This window comes from Gobius niger (genome assembly GCF_951799975.1).
Source record: "Gobius niger genome assembly, chromosome: 19".
NCBI classification, from domain to species: Eukaryota; Metazoa; Chordata; class Actinopteri; order Gobiiformes; family Gobiidae; genus Gobius; species Gobius niger.
The window spans coordinates 4,188,467-4,210,489 of NC_136870.1; the positions used below are offsets into that span (position 1 = coordinate 4,188,467).

A 22,023-nucleotide genomic window follows, 5' to 3' on the forward strand; every position below is an offset into this window, starting at 1 on the left:
TAAGAACACCTCTGGGGCCATCATTAAGGCCTCAGACCCGCCCAGAGGTCAGCCAGTCTGCACAGGTGCACCATGGGTCACAGACTAATTGTCCAGAGCAGACGAACTAGGAATTAGCAAATTGCGAGTGATACCTGGAGGTCATGGGCAGAATCAGCTGTGTTGGCAGTTTACAACAGTAGCTTAATTAAAAATCTGTTTGTCATAATTATACACAACAGGAACAGCCACTCAAACTAATTTCATTTAATCTGAATTTACTGAGAGAAATTTCTTCCGACATTGCTTGTCATGTGTCACTAATGGCTCTTCGCCATGAGCAATAGGTTAATCCTCCAGGTGTTTCTGACCACCAGCCTGGCTCCACATCATGGAGATGGGTCCCCGAGTGCCAGCCCATACTGGCCGCTCACTGCCCCTACAGCTCGCCCAGCCACACTGAGGATGGGTCAAATGCAGAGAACACATTTCTCTACAGAGATGAATAAAGTATAAATTAACCAATCCAGTGTTTAAATTAAGTAAATCCAGTTGTTTGTAAAGGGATATTTCAGGATTTTTGACACAGGGCCTCATTTCCTAGTTATCCAGAGTGTTGCTGATTTCTGGAGATATTTTTTTTGTAATTCATGCAGTTCTTATGTTTGAAGAGTTACGTGGTGCAAGGCTAGCACATTTCTATGGTATCAGCTAGCCTGCATTAAAAACAGTCTGATCCGCTCCACAGTGCACCTGAGACAAATGTCTGTGTCGATAGAGTCATTTTAACCATTTTACATTTAAAATACCTTATATTTGAGCAGCATCAGCTTCGTGGTTGTATAAGCTACGCGGCGGCGGAGTGATCTGCCAGAAAATAGTCCCTCAAAATGCGATCATTCATGTGATGCAGGTCAGTTGTATCCCAAAAAATTATTCTATCGATAGACATTTATATGGTTAGTCTGGTGTTATAAGTGATTTACCTCAGGTGCTCTGTGGAGCGGGTCAGAATGTTTTTAATGCTGGCTAGCTGATACCATAGAAATGCACTAGCCTTGCACTAGCCGAGCACCACGAAACTGTTCAAATATAAGAACTGCATGAATTACAAAAAAAAATATCTCCAGAAATCAGCAACACTCTGGATAACTAGGAAATGAGGCCCTTTGTCAAAAATCCTGAAATATCCCTTTAATGAAGTGGCACAGCATAAGACACAGTCCCTTCACTTCAATACTGTATTGTAGGGGTGTGTGTTGCCTAGTCTCTGTATCCCGATACTATGCGATGTGATATTTCCCGATAATAAAGTATTAGACGATTACTGCAATTTTCTTGGAGGCCAGTAAATAAAACCAGCTAAACGGGGGATGCATGTTTGCTTATTGTTTTATTATTAATGGATCCCTATTAGTCTTGACCTAAGTAAAGACTATTCTTCCTGGGGTCCATGAAAATGCTGCATTTAAAATATTAATACGCTTCAATACACCTAAACTAAATTGTATCTTCATTATCGTTTTCTAGTATCACCATAGTTGGGAGAACTTAGCGATCAGTAATAACAGAACTGAGTCTGTTTCAGCCATTAAAATATATGATCGTTCAGACGGGGCATTTACTCGTCTAATTGTCTACTCCAAAACAAGCGTAACTCGTCTCTGTGGCTCATCTGTGTATTAGATCAGGGACATAATGACAACATGAGCATTTGTATCACTGTGACGACGAAGTATAGAGCTCATCGCTTGTTTTCTTTATGTGTAAGCATAAACTGGATGTACTTCACCACCGCTACGAAGATAAATCCATTTTGGAAAGTGAGGGGATCGCAGCGATGCAGCGCTAAAGCAACACTTGCACAAAGATAGTGGCTCTCGTAATAATCCAGGTCTCTGTCTTTGCTGTCAAAGCCAAACTGAGGTCAAATGTAGTGGAAAAAAAAAACATGCATAAATATTCTAAATGCAAAGTTGTCTAGAATAATCTTTAAGGGCCTATATCATGCAAAATCGACTTTTTGGAGCTTTTAGCCATGTTGTTCTGCTATTTCCTTATCAAAAACACCCCCAGAGTGTTGTTTTGGCTTCATTCACGCAGTTTTCAGTAATCCTCCTGAATCCTGCTCTCTGAGCAGCTGCTCTGCCCTCTGCTGGTGAACGACTGACCTGCTCAGTTGTGTCGTCACAGCGGAACAGAAGTGCTCGACGTCTGTAATGTAATGTCTTAATTCTATGCTTACGGCCTGATTTTAATTTGTAAAACAGCTTTTTCATTATTTCTGTTATTATTTGTGTTCCCTCCTCCTAGCGTGGAGTCATCCTTTCCCTCTGAGCGGGACAAAGCTGATGCTGACCGTGCTACGTCGTGTCTATGCAATCAATGCTAACTGTAATGAACCCATAACATAAAACATATGTAACAAAATCCTGCACACATAAAACCAAGCCACACAGTGTCAGCAGTGAGAGGTAAAGGAAGCTCGGACCTGGGGCTGTGTTGGGAGGAGCCAGAGGAAAGGGAAGCATGGTGGTACAGTGGTTAAATAATAAGAATACAGTGGTCTCAGCTGCACTGACCACAACCCGATCACTCCACACAAGTGACGTCCACACTATCGTGTTTGGTGTTTGCCCAAGGACACAATGGCAGCATGAACTGCTCTCGAATGGACACATGTACATAAGTGGGGACTGAAGTTTAGAAATGTCATAGAAGCACTAGCAAACTACACTAAAGGAAAGAGTCATAAAAGTGTATGTTTGCTGCTGGGCCACAACTCTTTAATCTCAAATTGGTTTATGATTATGGAAGGAATGCTTACAGAGAACACTTGATTTACGGTTTGACAGCACAAGCTTCAGCTCTGTTAGTAGATTTCATGAGAAAAATGGTCACTGGAGGCAATGCACATTAGGCTATAGCCAAAACAACCATTGTATTAATATTTGGGCCATTCCTTCCTGTTTGTGTTTTCAAAACAGCATAAATATTCAATTCACAAACATTTGCAAACACGAGCAGCTTGTGTTATGGGCAGCAGACACAGGTACGGTTGATTGATGGCATCTTGAATGCACAGATTTACTGTGGCGAGATCCTGATGACCATCGTGGTGCCATTTGTCCACGACCGTCACCTCGTGTTGCAGCGTGATAAAGCACGGCCCCATGATGCAAGGATCTGTGCACTTGAAGAAGAAGTGCTCACTAACAGATTTTGACAGTTTGTGAACAATATTTGAGAGAAATGGGTCTTTAGTGGGTACTTGGTTTTACTTTTGAGAACAGAAAAGAAAGAAAAAAGTTTACAAATATACAGCATATTTTTTTACACCTTGAGAATTGATTTGGATTGTTATTACTGTATTTTCCTGACTATAATTCACACTTTTTTTTTTTTTTTTTCATAGTTTGGCTTAGGGTGCGACTTATACTTGTATATCAAAATATTATTTCACCTGATTGTTATTTTCAGAATGACATTTTTTCCCCCCCTTTGTCGGACTGGTGACACTTTTATCTTTTGTGCAACGTCCTGCCATTCCGACACAAAAGATAATAATTAAAAATGCATGGGCCTACTAGAACTAACCCTAACCTTAAGGATTGTGGAGTTTACAAACTGAACAGGCTACGCCCAAAACAATTGTTGGAATAGAGGTATAAAAAAGTGTTTGATTGGCGGGATGTCGGAATGACGGGTCCACCCCCTTCATGGCCAGGTAGTTGCCAAGGCTGGAGCAACTTATAGAACTGCACATCTTATATAAAGTCGTTAGGTATACAATCGTGATAGAGCAAACACAGGTGGGACTGGCTTATCATGACAAGTTGGTGTGACACCCTAAGCTTCTTTACTTTGCATGAGCACGCTGCAAACAACCTGAACAGCAGTAACACAAAGCGGAATAGTCGGTTTCCCGTCCCGTGTTGTTCCCTCACCGCGAGGGTGTGTGTCTGATTCCGCATGAAGATACAGCGAAAGCCATGTGAGGGTTGCTAACACCCAACCCCAGCATAGTTTTTATTACATCATTACAGATTGATACAGCTCTCATAGATGACCTTTTTGGAGATAAAAAGTTCTCCGCCCAGATTCCCACACATTCTCTCCTGATACAACGCAGGCCCGTTACTGCTTAGCTTCAGAAATTCAGAAATCAGATGAGACTGTTTAAAAGGGATAGCCCCAGTAATAGCCCCAGTAATATATATATATATATATATATATATATATATATATATATATATATATATATATATATATAGTCAATCAATAAAATATACTATAAGTGATATGTGGCCCCATTTACAGAGCATTCTTAGTATTAATAGGAAACCCTTACTTAAACCTGTTTATTATCCAGCATCTGTCACTTGTTTTGGACTGGTTGGACTGGGATAACTAATTACATACCTCTCATGGTAATATCAATAATCCTTACATGGATAAAGACTGCAAATAACTAGCAAGCAATGTTAATGTCTTGGTAATAATACGGTAACAGAACTTTAACATTTTGCACTGTTTTCATTCTACTACTATCCAATTACTTTTTTTTTGGCATTGCGATTAATATAAATGGTGTGCTTTGTTGGCTTTGTTTGTTTGTTTGTTTTCATCGGCCTGTTTCGAGCAGACTAAGGGTCTGTTGATCAGAGATTTGTCCTCAGTGCATTCCAATGGATGGATAAAACACACACGAATGGACACACACACACACATACATACACACACACACACACACACACACACACATACACACACAAAACCTGCTCACAGCAGAGTGGTTAGGATCACAATTATTCACTGGTGAGATTCAAATATGCAGGTCAGCCTGCCTTTAGAATGGCCAAAACCATTTCCAAACACACACGGGGAGTCTGCAGACACGTCTCTGTGTCTTTTCCATTGTGAAGTGTCATTGTGAGTCTAATGTATTCTGAGAGTCAGGCTCTTTCTAATATTCAGTGACTCATTCAGCCACCAGCCCACCACCATGTTTTATCACATTCTGACACAGAATATCAATGCCCTTCTGGAGTTACCCATAGGACCGAAAATATCCACTTGGTAGAACTGCTTTAAGCTTTCAGAAAGACATGGAACAAGCACAAACCCCACATCCAACTACAGGGTATGCACTCAGCTCATTTACTTTACCTTACAATCCTGTAGTTAAGCTTGCCCTGGGTGACAAACCGCATCTTACAATGGTCTACTTCTTTACTTCCCTAATTGCTCTATTTTTAATTATATTTAGATGAGTTTGTATTTAGTATGGGCCAAAGTCACCTTCACCTCCACCTTCTCAGCAGAAGTGGAGTGTTCAGGACTCTAACTCTTTTATTCAGGACCACTATGCTGCTGTTTGCTGGGCACAGAATGAGACAGGAAGAGACTGAACAAGCTGGGCAGGAGGGCAGGAGGAGGCTTGAGCTGTCCACTAGACAACATCTCTCACTTCATCAGACTGTAGAGGAGCCAGAGGTGGGAGACTCGAGTTAAATATCACTTGACTCGAGTCAGGCTTTTGGGACTTGAGACTGACATGACCAATCCTCCAAGACAAGACTTGACTTAGACGAAACTTCACTTGAGACTTAACTCGAGAGTTGAGGCCAATGACTCTCAATGACTTGCTGTAAGATTTAGCCAAGCCTTGGCCAGCCGTCTAAAGAGATACACTCTAGTCTTGAAGCAAGACGAGTAAACCGACTGCTCAACCAGCTAAAGTGTACGCTCAATGGCAGGGTAACAATAGCAGAGCAGACCCGCCAAGCCTGGAAACCAAACAGCACTGGAAATGCATATGGGAGAAGGAGGCAGAACACCACAGTGATGCACAGAGGTTGGTGGCTCTGAGAGAGGACCAAAGCAACCTGAACAGAATCCAGTTACCATCACAGTGGCAGACACTGTGAAAGAGTCTCAGGTATGAAAAACTGGACAGCACCAGACCCTACTGATACACTCCTACTGGCTAAAGAAATTCACAACACTCCATGAACGCTTGTTGTTTGTCTTTGTTTTATTATTTTTAGATCTATTTTCTCATGTTTTGTGATATTCTTCTTTAGGACCCCCTCGCAAACGAGATGCCACATCTCAAGGGGTTTTCCTTCTAATAATAATAAATACTACATTCTTAAAACAATGGACTGACTACCTATGTTTTGAAATAGAAAATAATTGTAGGTGTCTGCGTGGGTGAAGTGTCTTGCCAAGGGGATTAATGAGAATGTGCACCTGCAGGAAGACCAGCTCTACCATTTACTCCAGTCTCCCTCGATATGCAGTATTTTCTAGCCTCCACTCAATTTGTGAGACAACCAATCACCATTTAGCAACACCATCGTTTGAAGCAGAGCTTCAGTGGGATTTCTCACAGAGCTTCAGGCAGCTGAGGAGACATGGAGACTACACTGAAAACTACACTGAAACATCAGATTAATAACTGACATTCAAATCAAATATAACACATATAGTGGATTTATTATGATGCAAAGATACATACGCATTAATATGTTGTTTTCTCAAAGTTGGACATGTCAAATCCAACCAAATTTTCCAAGGATTTTCAGATCAGAGGGGTTATTGCTTTGAAATGTACAGGTCGGAAATCAGAAAATCCATCGTCCAGGGAAAACTGGAATGCAGCATTACATATACCCTGGCATTCTCCGGTCAGTTGGTAAATGTAGTTTACCAAGTGGCAGTGAATGCGCCGCAGCTGCTCATGTGTCAGGTGCATTCGCTGAATCCTGTAAATCTGAAAACACATTGGTATTCAGGGAGAAGCAGACTGAAGCGCAGCATGGAGATTCAGCAGTGATCCGATCTGATCACGGCTCTGGAGCAAAGACGTGAGCAGACACTGCAGCTCCGGCCGGGCTCCTTTTCACAGTGTCTACACAACAAGACACGCACGACAAGACAGGACTGAACCAGGCTACTCCTGCACTCATTAATGTCTTTGCTGTCGTGTAGAATCAGCTCTTATTATCCACAAGGTTCTAACAAAAAAGTCCTGTTTGGAAGGGAATGCGTTCATTCAGTTGTTGGTCTGGTGCAGTCACTAGTATTTAGTGTCTTTTTAATTGAGAAATGTGTAAAACATGCACCTCTCAGATGTCAGTAAACCGAGTATTCAGTCTGGTAGTGATCCTGCTCAGAAAAGGTCTATTGTTGCTTCATGGACTTTAAAAGTGCAGAGTGCAAGTTGGAATATTAATCCTAATAATAATTACTCACAATTGTGGGAATGATGCAAAACACTACGATGAGAAGCGTTCAAACCGCAGGCAGCACTGTGGCATAGTGGTTAGCACAATTCATATTCACGATTCACAACCAGGTTTGATCTCTAGGCGGATGGGGTCTTTCTGTGTGGAATTTGCATGTTTTCCCCTGGTCTGCGTTGGTTTCCTCCGGGAGCTCCGTTTTCCCCAGCCACAACAAACGTGTACAATAGGGTCCCATCAGGGGCCAGAGGGGATCCTATTACAAAGCTAAATTAGAAGGTGAGTAGTGTAATAGTCCGTATAGCTTTCTCAGCAGGGTAGATCTCCATGGAAACATGCCCTTAGCGCATAACCTGCTCGGGCCCAGGTTTAGTTCCAGCTAAGATTAGAAGACGGCTCTTTGACCAATCAGAGGAGAGAATCCTCTGCTCTCTCACCCAAACTCTGCAGTTTATGGAGGGCGTGAGGAGCGGAGAGGGAAGAGGAGGAAACACCTTGCTCTGCGGTGACAGAAGTCCTTTATATCGAAGCACATATAGATTTTATTAAGTTTGTGTATTGTGTATGTGGCAGATTTCAGATGACTGCATTACCACATAATAGCACGAGTGTTGCATCTCAGTTGAAAGATTGTTACAAATGTGATCATTCTCCTTGTGCTGCTTGGTTTAGGCCCGTCTCATGCATGGCGCTGTATAATATATTCATCATGAATTCAGTGATAGATTTGAATATTCAGATGAACTGTGATTGGCCTCTTAGCAGTGACTCCTCCTGTTTCACATGAATACGACACAAATCCTCAGAGACACCCAAGGTCAACTAAACCAGCGTTTTAGTATTACTCATCCAGAGGCTGCCTTCAAGACCATCAAATTGTGCACTGGATAACCTTCCTGCTAGATTGTTAAAAGTTGTTTTGACTCTGTTGATCTCTGCATTTTGAATTTGATAAATGCTTCCCCAACTTCTGGTATTGTTCCCAGTGCTTTAAAACAGGCTATTGTCCAGCCTCTTTTGAAAAGACTTGGACCCTTAACTCTTTTGATTTCTGTGAAAAATTCAAATCTGGCTTTAAATCTTTGCACATCACTGAAATGGCTCTTTTAAAGGTTTTCAATTATCTTTTTTTTAATGATGACTGACTCTGGCCTTTCAGCAGTCCTCTAAGATCTAACAGCAGCCTTTGACATTGTTGACCACAAAATGTTAATATCCCGTCTTGAATCATGTGTTGGGATGAGCGGCACAGTGCACAAGTGGTTTACATCACAAAATGCCCCCCTAACTTGCGGGGTACCCCAAGGCTCAATTTTTGGGCTAACTCTTTTTTCATTGTACATGCTGCCATTGGGCTCAATTTTTAAGACGTACAACATTGAGTTTCGCTGCTTTGCCGATGACGTACAGATCTATGTGACTTTACTAACATGCCTCAAAAAAGCCAAAAAACGGATGTCGCTCAGTTTTCTCAATTTGAATGAGAAAAAGACAGAGACAGTGTTGTTGGGGAGCCTGACCTCACTGGCAGTGCGTTTGGTTCACTTGTGTCTCGCTGCTGTTTTTTTCCGCCAAAAGTCTTGGATGTCATATTGACAGTTCATTTCAGTTTGAAAAGCAGAAAAACACAGTAGAAACATTTTTTTTTTTCAACTTATGCTTCTAAGTAAGGTAAAGCGCTACTTGCCTTTAGACCAGTTTGAACCAATGGCCGCTGGCTGCCCTGCTTTTTGACCACAAACGTGGGGGCCGCCATTGCTCCGCCGTTGCTGCAGTACCTCCATATCGCCGCTAGGCCCCCATTGAAAAGCATTGGACTTTAGACACGTTAAAAACTACTTTAAAGCCTGGTTTCAATTGTTTCAACGCTAGACTAGGCTAGATCTTCCTCCTGTGATAACACTGGGTTAATAACAATATATGAAACCAGGCTGGTTTTCGTAATATGATTTTTTGAAATCTCGTACTTAATGAGGCTCGGACTGTGAGCATTGGAGCAGGTGAAAATCCCGCCCGTATGTCCTTTTTAGGAACATGCTTCGTCAGAGCTGGGGAGGGGGAGCCTGTAAATCCGCCATGAATTGCCCCACGGCCGTGGTCATTCTGGTAAACGGGGAGGAGTGAGCATAAGACGTCCATTATTTTCTACAGTCTATGGTTTGAACAGGTTGTCCATGCCTTGATCACGACTCGTTTGGATTATTGTAATGTAATTCTATGTATTTTTGTCTAAAGCAGTCATCGCTTCACAGACGCGCCGCACGCCTGCGCTCAGGAGCCAAACCACACGAACACATCTGTCCTGTTCTGTCTTCTCTTCACTAAAAATTGAATTCAGAATTTTATCACTTGTTTTTAAATCCATCCATGGACTGGCGCCGCCTTATTTATCTGATTTGCTGTCTTTACACACCCCTGTCAGAGCGCTGCGATCCTCAGGCCAGTGGATGCCAGCTCGTCCAAGATCTCATTTAAAAAGTAAAGGACAGAGCTTTTGCAGTAGCAGGCCCTACACTGTGGAACTCTCCCTCTAAACTCAGCTGAAGGCTACTTCAGCTGAGAGCTTCAAAACTTTGTTAAAGACTCATCTCTTTGCACACGAGATGAGCAGAAAATGTTTGCATATCTTTACTGTTTATTTTTGCACTTTTCCCATCGTGTTTCATTGTTTCGTGTTTATTCTGGTTTTCTTTAATGAAAGCCATTTGTTTGTACAGTGCACTTTGTACCTGTACAGCACATTGGGGCAGTGATGACTGTTTTGTAAATGTGCTTTATAAATAAATGTGACCTTGACCTTAACCTTGGGTTTGTCAACTCGAGTTAGAGGAGTTAATCCAAGTGTTGCCTTGGCACATTCACGTATTTCTGGGTAATCTGTAAAAACTCTGGTGGCGGCCATTTTAGGGATAGGTTTGCCTGAGTCCTCCTAGGAACGCCCCCACCTCCTGGAGACGCCTCCGAGCTTTCGTCACCAGCCGAGCAACCAACCACTGCTCCTCAGCAGAACCCCCTCCCCACTGATGCCACAGACAGCGTGTGGAGGGGGCGTGTCGGAAAGGGTCAGAGGTTCTTAAAGAGACAGAGGCCTATTTCAAGACATTCGCTACAGCCATTTTGAGAGAGACATTTTATACAAGGCAGTTATTCTAATTTACTGCATTTACAGACCAACAGAAGGTTTGCTCATCATTGTAGTGTGATATAGACTGGTGCTATGTGACTGAAAAAAGCACAATACCCCCTCTTTAAATAACATAGTAATTAATTAATTTATATAATTAAACAAAAACAGCAACAACAATAATAATAATAATAATAATAATAATAATAATAATAATAATAATAATAATAATAATAATAATAATAATAAAAAATATATATATAATAAGAATAATTTTAAAGCATTAAAAAAATGATTCGTCCGTACATCACCTTTCAAGAGCCATAAATGATATCAGAGATTAAAGCAAATATCAAACAGAAAGCTGTGTGTGAATGCCAGCACCATCACCTTCTATCCTCTCCCTCTGGGTGTCACGCTGCCCTTTCGGTTTATTGCCCCTGTATCAGTGCACTTGGCTCGGTGCAGGTCTGAGCCGATGCCAGGCCTGTCAGAACCTCGCTGCTCTGTAATTACAAGCGTTTGCGGCCCTGTTTTTTTCCGTCGCCGCACCACTCACGCTAGCTCGCTCAAATGGGATGATTACTGGATGTTAACATTGGAGATTACACTACTGAAAGGCTGAGCACAGTAGGGGCCCGAGAGCGGCCCTGAAAGCTCCCCGTCGCCATGCCATCCACAGAATGGAGGCAGAAGCACAGGCGGAAGACAAGAATAACGGCAACTTCGCAGAACAAACTAATGCCGAGGGGAAAAAAGAGCCTGATTGGACTTTATTGTCTGTCCAGTGAAATATTATAATACATGTAATACATACACGCTAACCCTGTAGGCCTGCAAAGAAGCTACTAAGCATTTACTCCACACTAGGGCCATTCAAATATGTTTTGGGATAGTGCATTGTACACACGATTGCTGCACTACGCCGCAATACCTACTACATGCTTCTGATAAAAAAAAACAATAAAATAATACCATCGCTCGCACTGCCCAGTAGAAACTGCTCTCCAAAATAAACAGATTAACCTGTTACTTACCATCTGAGGGTTAGGGCTGGGTTTAGGTAGGGTTGGAGTTAGGGTTGGCAATTATGATTATCCAAATCTCAAAGCATATTGACAGGAGAGCTTACAGCATACAGTATATGCCAGTGTGACACCTCATTTGAAAGCCAAAACCTTCTAGTTTCTAAAATGAAGTGTGAGATCTGGGAAACAACCCCAAGGCACAGGTGCATAGAGGATCCAAAAGTGTGTCACAGTAACATTATCAGCCTGTACCAGATCAATTCTATGGCAAGGCAAGGCAAGTGTATTTGTAGAGCACAATTCATACACAAGGCAATTCATAAATACACAAAAGCAAATAGAATCAATAAAGACATCAACGTAAAATTTATCAATTACAGTAAAAGGTAAGAGTGCAGATAAAATACTTTCAGTCATATGCACGGGCAAAAATAACTGTTTTCAGCCTGGATTTGAACATTGTCAGAGTTGAGGCCTGTCTCACGTCCTCATGAAGACTGTTCCAGATTTTAGCTGCATGAAACTGAAACGCGGCCTCACCGTGTTTATTATTGACTCTGGGAACCACCAGGAGGCCCCTCCCTGAAGTTCTCTGGGCCCGAGATGGTTCATACGGCTCTAACATGTCAGAGATGTACTTTGGAGCTAAACCATGAAAAGACTTGAAACAAGCAGAGCTGTTTTAAAGTCTATTCTCTGAACGACAGGAAGCCAGTGCAGAGACCGGAGCACTGGACTAATGTGGTCGTATTTCCTGGTTCTTGTCAGGACTCGAGCAGCAGCGTTCTGGATGTACTGCACCCCTGACCGCTTGTTTATAGAGAGGCCAGTGAGCCGCCGTTACATTAGTCTAACCTGCTGGAGACAAATGCATGGATAAGTCTCTCTAAGTCTGGTTTTGACACTATTCCTCTGATCTTAGCCATGTTTTTCAGATGGTAAAAAGCTGCTGATGTTATTGCTTTGATGTGGCTGCTTAAGTTCAGGTCTGAGTCCATGATTACTCCTAGATTTCTAACCTGATTTTTTGGTTTTAGAGAGAGAGACTCAAGGTGACTGAGAACACTTTGTGTCTGTGGGACAAAAACAATGATCTCAGTTTTGTCTGTGTTTAGCTGGAGAAAGTTGTTTTGCATCTACAGACTGATCTGTTCGATGCAGATCGTCTGCAGATTGTCTCTGACGAGGGGAGACCTGGGCCTGACAGAGGAACTTCTGCACAATTATGACGTATCTCTGAAGAGAAGAGGGCCAGGTCTGTCTGTGGAGCTACTTAAGGGGCGAGGGTCTCTGAGAGGAGGAGAACCAAACCTGACAGACCTATGAGTTGTTCTGATCATCATTTGCAGGTTTATACTCGTTTTTAATTCATATTCAACAATATTTTTTGGGACAATACTGAGGCGAAAGTAGCATCAATGGTCAAGGTTGGGGATTCTAATTTGTATTTATTTATTTTTTATTTTTTACTTTATTTAACTAGGAACGTCCTTTTGAGATTAAGAATCTCTTTTTCAGGGGAGTCCTGGCCCCAGAGGGGAACCTACTGTACATGTTTCAGTGGTGGGGGAAACCGGAGTAACCGGAGGAACCTGGATCATTGTGGAACAGTTTTGTGCACACTTTATGAATGTTCTGATTATTTCATGTGTTGCTCTCTGCTTGCGTCAACAACACTCATAAATAATGTTTACAAAAATTCTTTTGATATATACCTCTGTATTTATACCACCTTCACATTCCATTATTCATTCACCCTCACTCTGCAGTGTTAGCCACAGCTGCAGCTTACTGCCAGAAATGTGAGGCGACCGACAACAACAAACACGTTTTGTGGGGCATAGAGGAAAAACAAAGTGAAGTTTTTATTTTACTAACATAATTAACACAAACATATAATACAGGCTGTCATTGGCCAAACGCACATTTCAATCATGATGTCTCCTGAGACATACGGTAACTGCATGTGGTGACACCAGGGGCCAGATCTTGTGGTTCATAGCGCAGGCTGTAGAGCAGACGAGTGCGCAGACGGGTGGTGCTCCTTGCAATCTTCAGTGTCATACCTGGCGCAAAAAGTGGGCAGGACAGGAGGGGGGACAGACTCGCATTGCCATGTTGTGGTGCCGCCCCCTCCCCATGCTTTCCCCAGACCTGCGGAAGGCGGCGGGTTGCGAGGGGGGGGCTTCTCTTGTAAACGTGTAACATGCATGATGCAGCGCGCAATGTTTAATAAAGATTAAAGAAATAAAAGTGTCCCTCCGCTGCTGCAGACACTCGCTGCAGATCCAAGGTGAGCGGGCGGGACAGAGGCAGCAGCCTCGCGTTGGACACCGTTCGAATGCCCAAAGTTACGAAATGTACCTACAGGATTTAATTGATCAGAAACGGTCATATCGGCTGCGGAGGAGTTGCAGAGTTATCCAGCAATTTCGCTTTTGTTTTTAAGTTGACGTTGATTCTAAGGAAGAAGACAAGGCAGCGCGATGTAAAGAGGAACATAATGTGAAGGTTGCCATAGAAGAGCAGCGTGAGGGCTGCTTGTAATGAACCACGCCTCAGTCGCCTCTTTTTCTCATAACGCCCTCTCCCTAGAGGCGCAGCCTTAAGCGCAAAACCTGCGCCACATGCAAGATCACGCATGTACCACTTGCGTTTAGAGTTGCGCAAGGACTGCGCCAGTCACAAGATCTGGCCCTAGAGGTTAATTAATCAATTAATCGTTTTGAATTGATTATTCTTTGAATACGCCTATATCGATTTAAAATCCCTGAAATCGATCCTAAGGTTGTGTTTTGACCACGTGAACTATGTTTATTTCAATCAACAACAACTTTGGAGCTTGTTATAGAAATCTGAACCATTAACAGTTTATTCCTCTCACCATGTCACAAATGCTTTATATTCAGTGAGCATTACCTCATTTGTTCCTTCTAGATAACTTCATTTGTTCTTTGGATAACCAGTCATCTAATCTATAGTGATGCCCTTGTCCATGGTGCCTCATGTATCTGCTGTATCTGCATCTCAACAATGTAAGACTACTTTGACCATTACATCATTGGTTACACCATTGGTCCACGCTGGTCGTATGATCTTATACCGTCTGTTTGTATAAATACCATGTCCTGGCTCTGGACTGGCAGAGCATCTTTGTACAACCTGTGCAGAATGTCTCTCCATATGCATATGTTAAATAAACCTGCACGCTTGATTCATGACAACTTCTCTCTCCGGTTTTCATTTAGTATAGTCTCAATGTTGACCATAACAAACTACATAAGACAGAGACTAAAAGCCATTTAGTCAATGAGCTAGAACAAATCAAGTCCCTTAGATTAACTGAAAGCTTTGTTTGCAAGGGTGTAAAATTAGGAAGTGTAGCCGGTGAGGGGCCCAGAGATTCATAAGCACTAAGGTGACACTGCAGTATTGGTTTTACCTTGTCTTCACGCTTCTACTTGCTTTGGTTACGTCCACTTTGCCAAAACCTTATGCCAATGTGTTTAATTAATTAGATACTGCAAGATTTCTCGTGCCCCCCGTCCCACTCAAGAATGGTCCTCAGCTTTCAAATGAGGTACAGCACGTCCACATTAAAACGTTCTAACCAGGCTTTGCATTTCCTGTAAGCATGAGCTCTTACCGTGGTTGGACTTGCTGTGAACTGGGGTGTAGTGGTTTTTGGAGGAGGTTCTGACCGGGGTGTTGTCTTTGGGAGATCCATTCATAGCAGCGAAGTTCTCACAATCGTACTGCGAGATGGGGATGGGTCCCTGCTGCCTCAGAATGTCCGCTAGGGCCCTAGGGAAGATGCAAAAGGGAAAAGTTTAATGGTAGTGATGAGCTGCTTTTGATCAAACCGGACGTTTTGATCAGCTTTCAGAGATTGTCTTTTTAGAGCTTTTAACAAAGTCATAATGTTGTATATTTATTAAATACATATATGGGGGTCATTTATTATTATTTTTTTATTTTTATTATTATTATTATTGTTTAGTGTAAGCTGGAAAAGAGCTTGTTGCTATATGTGGGCATATTGCACCTAATTTGTTAATATGAAATTGCATATATTGCAATAATAGAGCCCCGAATCTGATACGTAAATGAGAGAAAACTGCGTGAGTGAAAATCTGCTGCTGATCCACTTTTGTAACACTTTGTAAATGACCCTCTTGTTGTTGTTATCTGGTGTTTCCTGAAGAAGTGGGCCCCATGTGTTCCTGTATGTCCCGTGTACTCAGTAAGCAGCGAAACGTCAGGCTGAATCACGCTTTTCTTTTAATCCCCAATTAAAGGGATATTTCAGGATTTTTGACATAGGACCTCATTTCCTTGTTCTCCAGAGTGTTGCTGATTTCTGGAGATGTTTTTTTTTTTTTTGTAATTCATGCATTTCTTATATTTGAAGAGTTTCGTGGCACTAGCCTTGTGCTAGGCTAGTGCATTTCTATGGTATCGGCTAGCCTGCTTTAGAAACAGTCTAACGCGCTCCACAGAGCACCTGAGGCAAATCACTTAAAACACCAGACTAACCATATAAATGTCTGTGTCGATAGAATCATTTTTGGAATATAACTGACCTTGCATCACATGAATGATCGCATTTTGAGGAACTATTTTCTAGCAGATCACTCCGCCGCTGCGTAGCTTATACAACCACAAAGCTGATGCTGCTCAAATATAAGTTATTTTAAATGCAAAATGGTTAAAATTACTCTATCGACACAGACATGTATATGGTTAGTCTGGTGTTATAAATGATTTGCCTCAGGTGCTCTGTGGAGCACCTGTGGAGACTGTTTTTAATGCAGACTAGCTGATACCGTAGAAATGTGCTAGCCTTGCATTAGCCTAGCGCCACAAAACCACGATTGGGCCTTTTTTGTTCTCCCGGTTTGTGTTTATCTGTTCTTGGTGTTTTATTTTGACATGTCTTTCTGGTCTTGTGATTTTCTGTTTGACTTAGTTTTTTGTCCTTCATTAAACATCACCAGTTTTGTTGCAGTCCTGCATTTTGGGTTTTCATTTTCCTCGTTCCCACCTCCAACCATGACAGAAAAATGCAGGACTGCGACAAAACTGGTGATGTTTATCAATGAAGGACGAAAACCACACTAACACAATCCAGAGACAAAACTAAAAACCGGGGCTGACGAAGACAATGACGCGACAAAGCACAAGGGAAACACAGGGGTATAAAATGCAAGAGGAAACGGGGCACAGGTGGAACACATCAGGGCGGGGCAGGCAGGTAACGGAAGTCAAACAGAAAATCACAAGACCAAAAAGACAGATAAAACACCAAGAACAGATAAACACAAACCAGGAGAACAAAAAGGCCCAATCGTGACAGTGGCCCTATGTCAAAAATCCTCAAATATCCCTTTAACATTTTCTCACAGCCCAAAATACATTTCCTCCCCTCTTTAGCTGTGTTTAACATAACATATGCAAAACATTTGAAACGGTTCTGTGTTTAAAATACATATGCATGATTTTTAAAGCAGGGCATGCTATAAACATTTCACAAACATGACCTAATTCAATCAATCAATCAACACTGATTTGAAAAGCATTGATCATTTTTCCGATCAAAAAACTCTCTCCAGTCCACATTCCACACCTTGTCCCTAATCAAGTCCTAGTGCTAGTGAAGCCTCATTGATTAAAGCTCAGCGACTGAAGTCTAGAGGTTCTCTGCTTTCAAATTAGGAATGTTCACATCTAAAAAATGCAATCTTCTCTTTGAGTCGCCGGGGCCGCTAAATGATCAAGCATGAAACGCCGTTGCTCTGTCGTCCGAAAGTCTTCCTAAGCGCTCGAGTGTGCGATGTAATAAAAGCCTCGACTGCATTGCTCCCGCCCCCCTCTTCCCCGTCCTTATTGAATACTCAGTGGCGCGTACATGTCACACGACCTTGATACAGCCTGTGTTAACATGATCCATTATTCACAGACTTAAGACTGCTCAAGTGTTGAATAATGCATCCAATAAAAAAAAATAAAAAAATTCAATCTTGGGAGAATGACGTGTGTCAGCGTTTGTTCACCGATGTGCTTCCAAACATGCACTGAAGCAGAAGAAGGTCCGGTTAGAAGGAAGGAATGCTGGTCACACAGATGCATGTAACCGCACGGATGATAATGTGGAATATCATCAAAAACTGTTTTCGGTTTTTAGCCCGTCCCTGCCGTGCGTGGGGGTGTGTGCGATGGGGAGGCTGGGGGAGGGTGATGTGTGACAGCTGCCTGCCTCATCCTGACAGGTCTCTCAGCCGACGGTCCGTTCTAATGTTAGTCGCCCAGATAAAAGCAGCCACGCTTTGGGAAAAAATGTGCAAACACAGGCCATCCCGCTCGGCTCAGAGATACACGGGGGCAGACAGGCTTAGGCACAGCCAAAGGAGCGCACATGGGCCTTTGATGTGCCCGCCTGAGCGCTGCTGTGGGAGCGCAACGTTCGCCGGCCAAACAACCGGCTTCCACCGTGCAATTTGCTCCCCGCAACCCCCCCCCCCCCCCCCCCGCACACGCGTGTTCCTACAGGCCTTTGGTTGAACACGTCTTTCCAGATCCAGTCACGGCACCCGTTGCTCCATCAACAAATGACTTTGACGTATATTCACCTATAGCCTTTTGTGTTGCATTATGAGAGGAAATCGCCCCAAAATGGCATGTATGTCCTAAGCTGTCCATCTTTACTGCATCAATGGAGCATTTTTATTTTGAAAGCACCGGCCTCGAAGGATGATTTTGAAGATTGTTTTATTCAGGATGGCTGTGTCGTCAATAACATGGTGCAGGCCTAAACACTGCAACATGTCACGTGAGTTTTATCGTTTTTTTTTTGTTATTCGAAATGTAAAAAATCCATATATTTCCATTCAATTTTTTCATTTCAATGTCATTTTTTTTTTTTTACTTTGTATCTGATTTGCGTATGACTCAGTTTTGTAAGAAGTGATTCACGATGCCACCCCGTCATGTATTAAAAGCTATAATGATCCTATCCCAGGACTGCTCCAAAAACTCACAGCACAATCTTCATATAGTATGTGCCTGACTGCAAACTCCAGTAAGCTACTTTGATGCGATAAAACCAGCAGAGAGATACTTGTGTAACTATGGGACACCGATGTGATGCCCTTAAGGGGAAACTGATCATTTGAATCATCGAGCTTGTGTAGGAAAGAGCTGGGTAAGGCGCTGGTAACTCCCAAGCTACCTGAACTGGAGATATTCATAGGAATGCATTGAATACAGTCCAGAGAGGGTCATTAGGTTGCATTCGTGTGACTTCCTATTTTACTATCCACACGAAACAAAAGATAGCCAGGTATTTCACATCTTCGCTACACATTTCGCTGTTGTCGAAGGGAAATCGATCGGGGGGAAACCGTTTTGGAATGTTCTGTTTCAGACGACAAACCGTTGCCTCTGCCATTGTGACAGAACGGCCCCTGCTCTCCGTGTGCTTTTGTGAAGTATTCCGAGTAAAGAATTTAGCAAACAAACGTGGATTTGGATCAACACGCACGGTGAAGGGGGGAAATGAAGCCGAAAAGGCCGTGAGAAAGAACTCATTTCTGCACTCATTTTCTTTCTCAAAAAAATGAGTAATAGTCAAGTAATAATCAAATATAACAAGTCGTTTCAAAGACCAGGTTGTGTTGACATCTCAGTTATTAAGTTTAGAACCCTGAGAAGCGGAAACGGCAAACAAAAAACATTTTTTTTTTTTTTTTTACAGAATGATTTTTGTCCAATTCATAATAAGTTTATTCTTAGGAAAGGAGGCAATCCAACATTTCCTTGGATAAAAGAAAAAAAAAACATAGCCTACGTCTAGAACATTGGGGACACTCCAATGGCATCAACACTCATGCTCTGGTGGCATTTGATCACTAAAGCGCAGCACGTTTGCCCTGGTCTCATGGCGGTCTGAAAGGGAAACCCAGTCCTTGGCACACGCCGCCAGGACTCCTTTCCACGCGCGCTTACCTGTGGATGTTCATCTCCTGCGGCGGCTCCGTAGCCTTGTCGTACGCCACTTTCGCGGACACCCCCAGCACGATGATGAAGGCGATGACCCCGCAGGTGATGTAGACCGCCGTGTTGGTCTGGTCCATGCTGGGGTCGTACGGGTCTCCGGTGGGCACGAGCGAGGGGGCGGCCGTCTGCACCCACTTGGGCTTCTGGTAGTTGTCGCAGGCTTTCTGATTGAGCCGGTCCTTCTTGTACTCGCAGCAGAAGCGCAGGAAGCACGTCCCGCAGCAGTAGCGGTGGTCCGTGTTGTTGCACTCGAACATCTTGTCGTACTGGCCGCTCACGTCGTAGTAGCCCAGGCATGTGTCGTGCGTGCTGGCCGCTGTTGTAGTCCGGGGCTGGAGCGTGGTGGTGGTGGGCGCTACTTGGGTGGTTTTGGGCGGCTTCCGAGTTGTCGAAGGCGGTTTGGGCTTTTTCTGTACGGGTGTCGCGGCGCCCAGCACTCCGAGAGGGTCCAGGTACATGAGGAGCAACAAGACGTGTCCTATCCCCATGTTTGACTAACTTCAGGTCGCGTGGAGAGGCTGCAGGTTTTTTTTTTTTTTTGCTCTTTTTTTTTTTTTTTAGTCTTTGGCCAGCGAGTCTTCCTCTCCCAGCGCCGCCGTCATCGCTGGAAATAAATGAGTCAAGGGCACGTCGCTGCTTTTATTGATACGCTTTGGCACGAGCGCTGCATCTCCTGACCGCGAGGACGCCACAGCACTCCAATGCGCGCGCCTTTCCCCCTCCCTCTGGCTCAGGCTTCGCTGTCCGTGGTGCTGTTGCCCGGAGGTCCGCGGCGCCTCGGCTGCGCTCCTTCTCTCCGCGCTCTGCCGTCGCTGTCCGTGGTGCTGAATTCCCAAACGCCGCCGGAGCCGTGCCTTCTCTCGCTCTCCTTCTCTGCGCTGGACGGATTCAGCCCCGGTCACTTATGCTCGAGTCAAACTTGAGCTGGAAAAAACAAACAAGGCACTGGTTAGGTCTTCGCGTCACAGCAGCGTCATGACTGCTTCATACTCGCAGCTGGCGCGTTTACAATTCGGTAAGAAACCTGCGCTCATTCCAGCACTTAACCACATCACCACAGCGCAATGAGCCTCCCTCGTGATCCCGAACAAACTACCAAATACACATTGCTGCATTATTGTTATCAACTGTTCTATGAGCAGTGATTCGTCCTCCGCACTGAACTTTAGTCTATGGAGGCTTCCTACAGCGGCATACCTGCGTTAGGTCCCCCGCGGGGACTTGCTGAGCTCCCAGTGTCCTGAAACTAAGGAGGACGCGCGCACTCTGGAGCAGTCCTTCGGTCATCCCCGCTCCCTCACTCTTGGCCCCGCCCTCCGCGTCTGACGTCAGTTTCGGCGTTTCTGCCCAAAAGACACACACGCACACGCGCGCGCACACGCCGCTCACACATACGCACGAAGTTCTTCAGTTCTTTCATATCGTTTTAGCTATTTGGGTGCATCATATAAAAACGACCTTCTTTATCATGTTTCCTTACCCCTGCTTCATTCACTCATGAGTCATCCTGTTCACTTTGCTTTTTTCCCTCTTCAACACAATGTGTTTGATTGCACATGTGTGGCCCAAGCATTAGTGTTTCCCCTGTGATTTTAGTTTCTGTATTGTAAAAATCCACTGGCTCAACCCAAATAAAGTGAGGCAGACGTTTGTGTTTAAGTTGGACCGACTTAAAGCAGAGCTAAGTAACGTATGCTTCTACACTGCATGGTGTGTGTTTTTTTTACTTATTATTTGTCCGTGAGAGTAAATACTACGCTGACAGAAAAGGAAGAGAGGAATATTGCACATTGTGCCACAACTCAATTAGACAATGTAAATACTGCTAAAGTGGGGCTAGCCCACAGCTAGCTTTGCCTGTTAGCTTTTGTTTTGTGATTCCATGAGTGTGTTTTGAGGCAGGGAAGTTGCTTTTTTGGTTTTCTGGCCAGAGACACCAGGGAGAGATGAAAGACCCCCCAATCATCCCATTAACACAAAGTGCAGCTGCACCCTCGTTTATCATGGGGGTTACATTCTAAAAAATAACATGCAAAAAAACAAATCCGCGATTTATACACATTATATATGTTTTAAGGCCGTAAAACTCCTCAACACACACTTTATGCACTTTTCTCACGAGTTCACACGGGTTCTCCCTTATGCCTGGTGTCACTGTGTGACTTTTTTGTCTAATTAGAATTTAACGTGGGGATGGTTAACATCGTGAGCTGCTCTGTCTCCGCTGAGTGATTGTTTAAACAAAGAGACAATCGTATTTATGACCAGAGTTTTATCGTAGCAGTTTCAGCTTCAGAAGGCGAGTGTTTAGCTCAGGCGAGCGCCACATGCTGTGGTTCAGAGAAAGTAAACACGGAGTCAGACCTGCTCATGCCCGGCCTGTGTTACTGTGACTCTGTGACCGGACACAGAGATCCTCTCTGCAGCGAGAGGAGGCTCACTCTACGACGAGCCAGGACGCAGAACATAATGTGCATATGGCGTTCATGCGCTGTAAAAAAGAATCCAAAATGGTACTTATACATGTTTACAATGAAATTGTAAAACAAAATTTAAAAAAGTTTGAATTATCTTTATTCATACAGGG

The 22,023-nt window shown here is 43.5% G+C and overlaps 1 protein-coding gene across 10 annotated transcripts in view; it reads right to left on the minus strand.

Moving 5' to 3' along the window:
- The window catches only part of LOC306979126 (shisa family member 6), a 133,706-nt gene extending 112,944 nt beyond the window's left edge, over positions 1-20,762 (minus strand). For all 10 annotated transcript variants that reach the window (XM_079577964.1, XM_079577969.1, XM_079577971.1 and 7 more), the window contains exons 1-3: positions 20,634-20,762; positions 19,386-20,360; positions 15,028-15,185 (exon numbers count right to left, since the gene is read on the minus strand). In XM_079577964.1, the coding sequence (XP_079434090.1) occupies positions 15,028-15,185; positions 19,386-19,924 (697 nt within the window). In that variant the 5' untranslated portion in view covers positions 19,925-20,360; positions 20,634-20,762. The remainder of the gene's footprint in view (positions 1-15,027; positions 15,186-19,385; positions 20,361-20,633) is intronic.
- Positions 20,763-22,023: the final 1,261 nt, after the last annotated feature.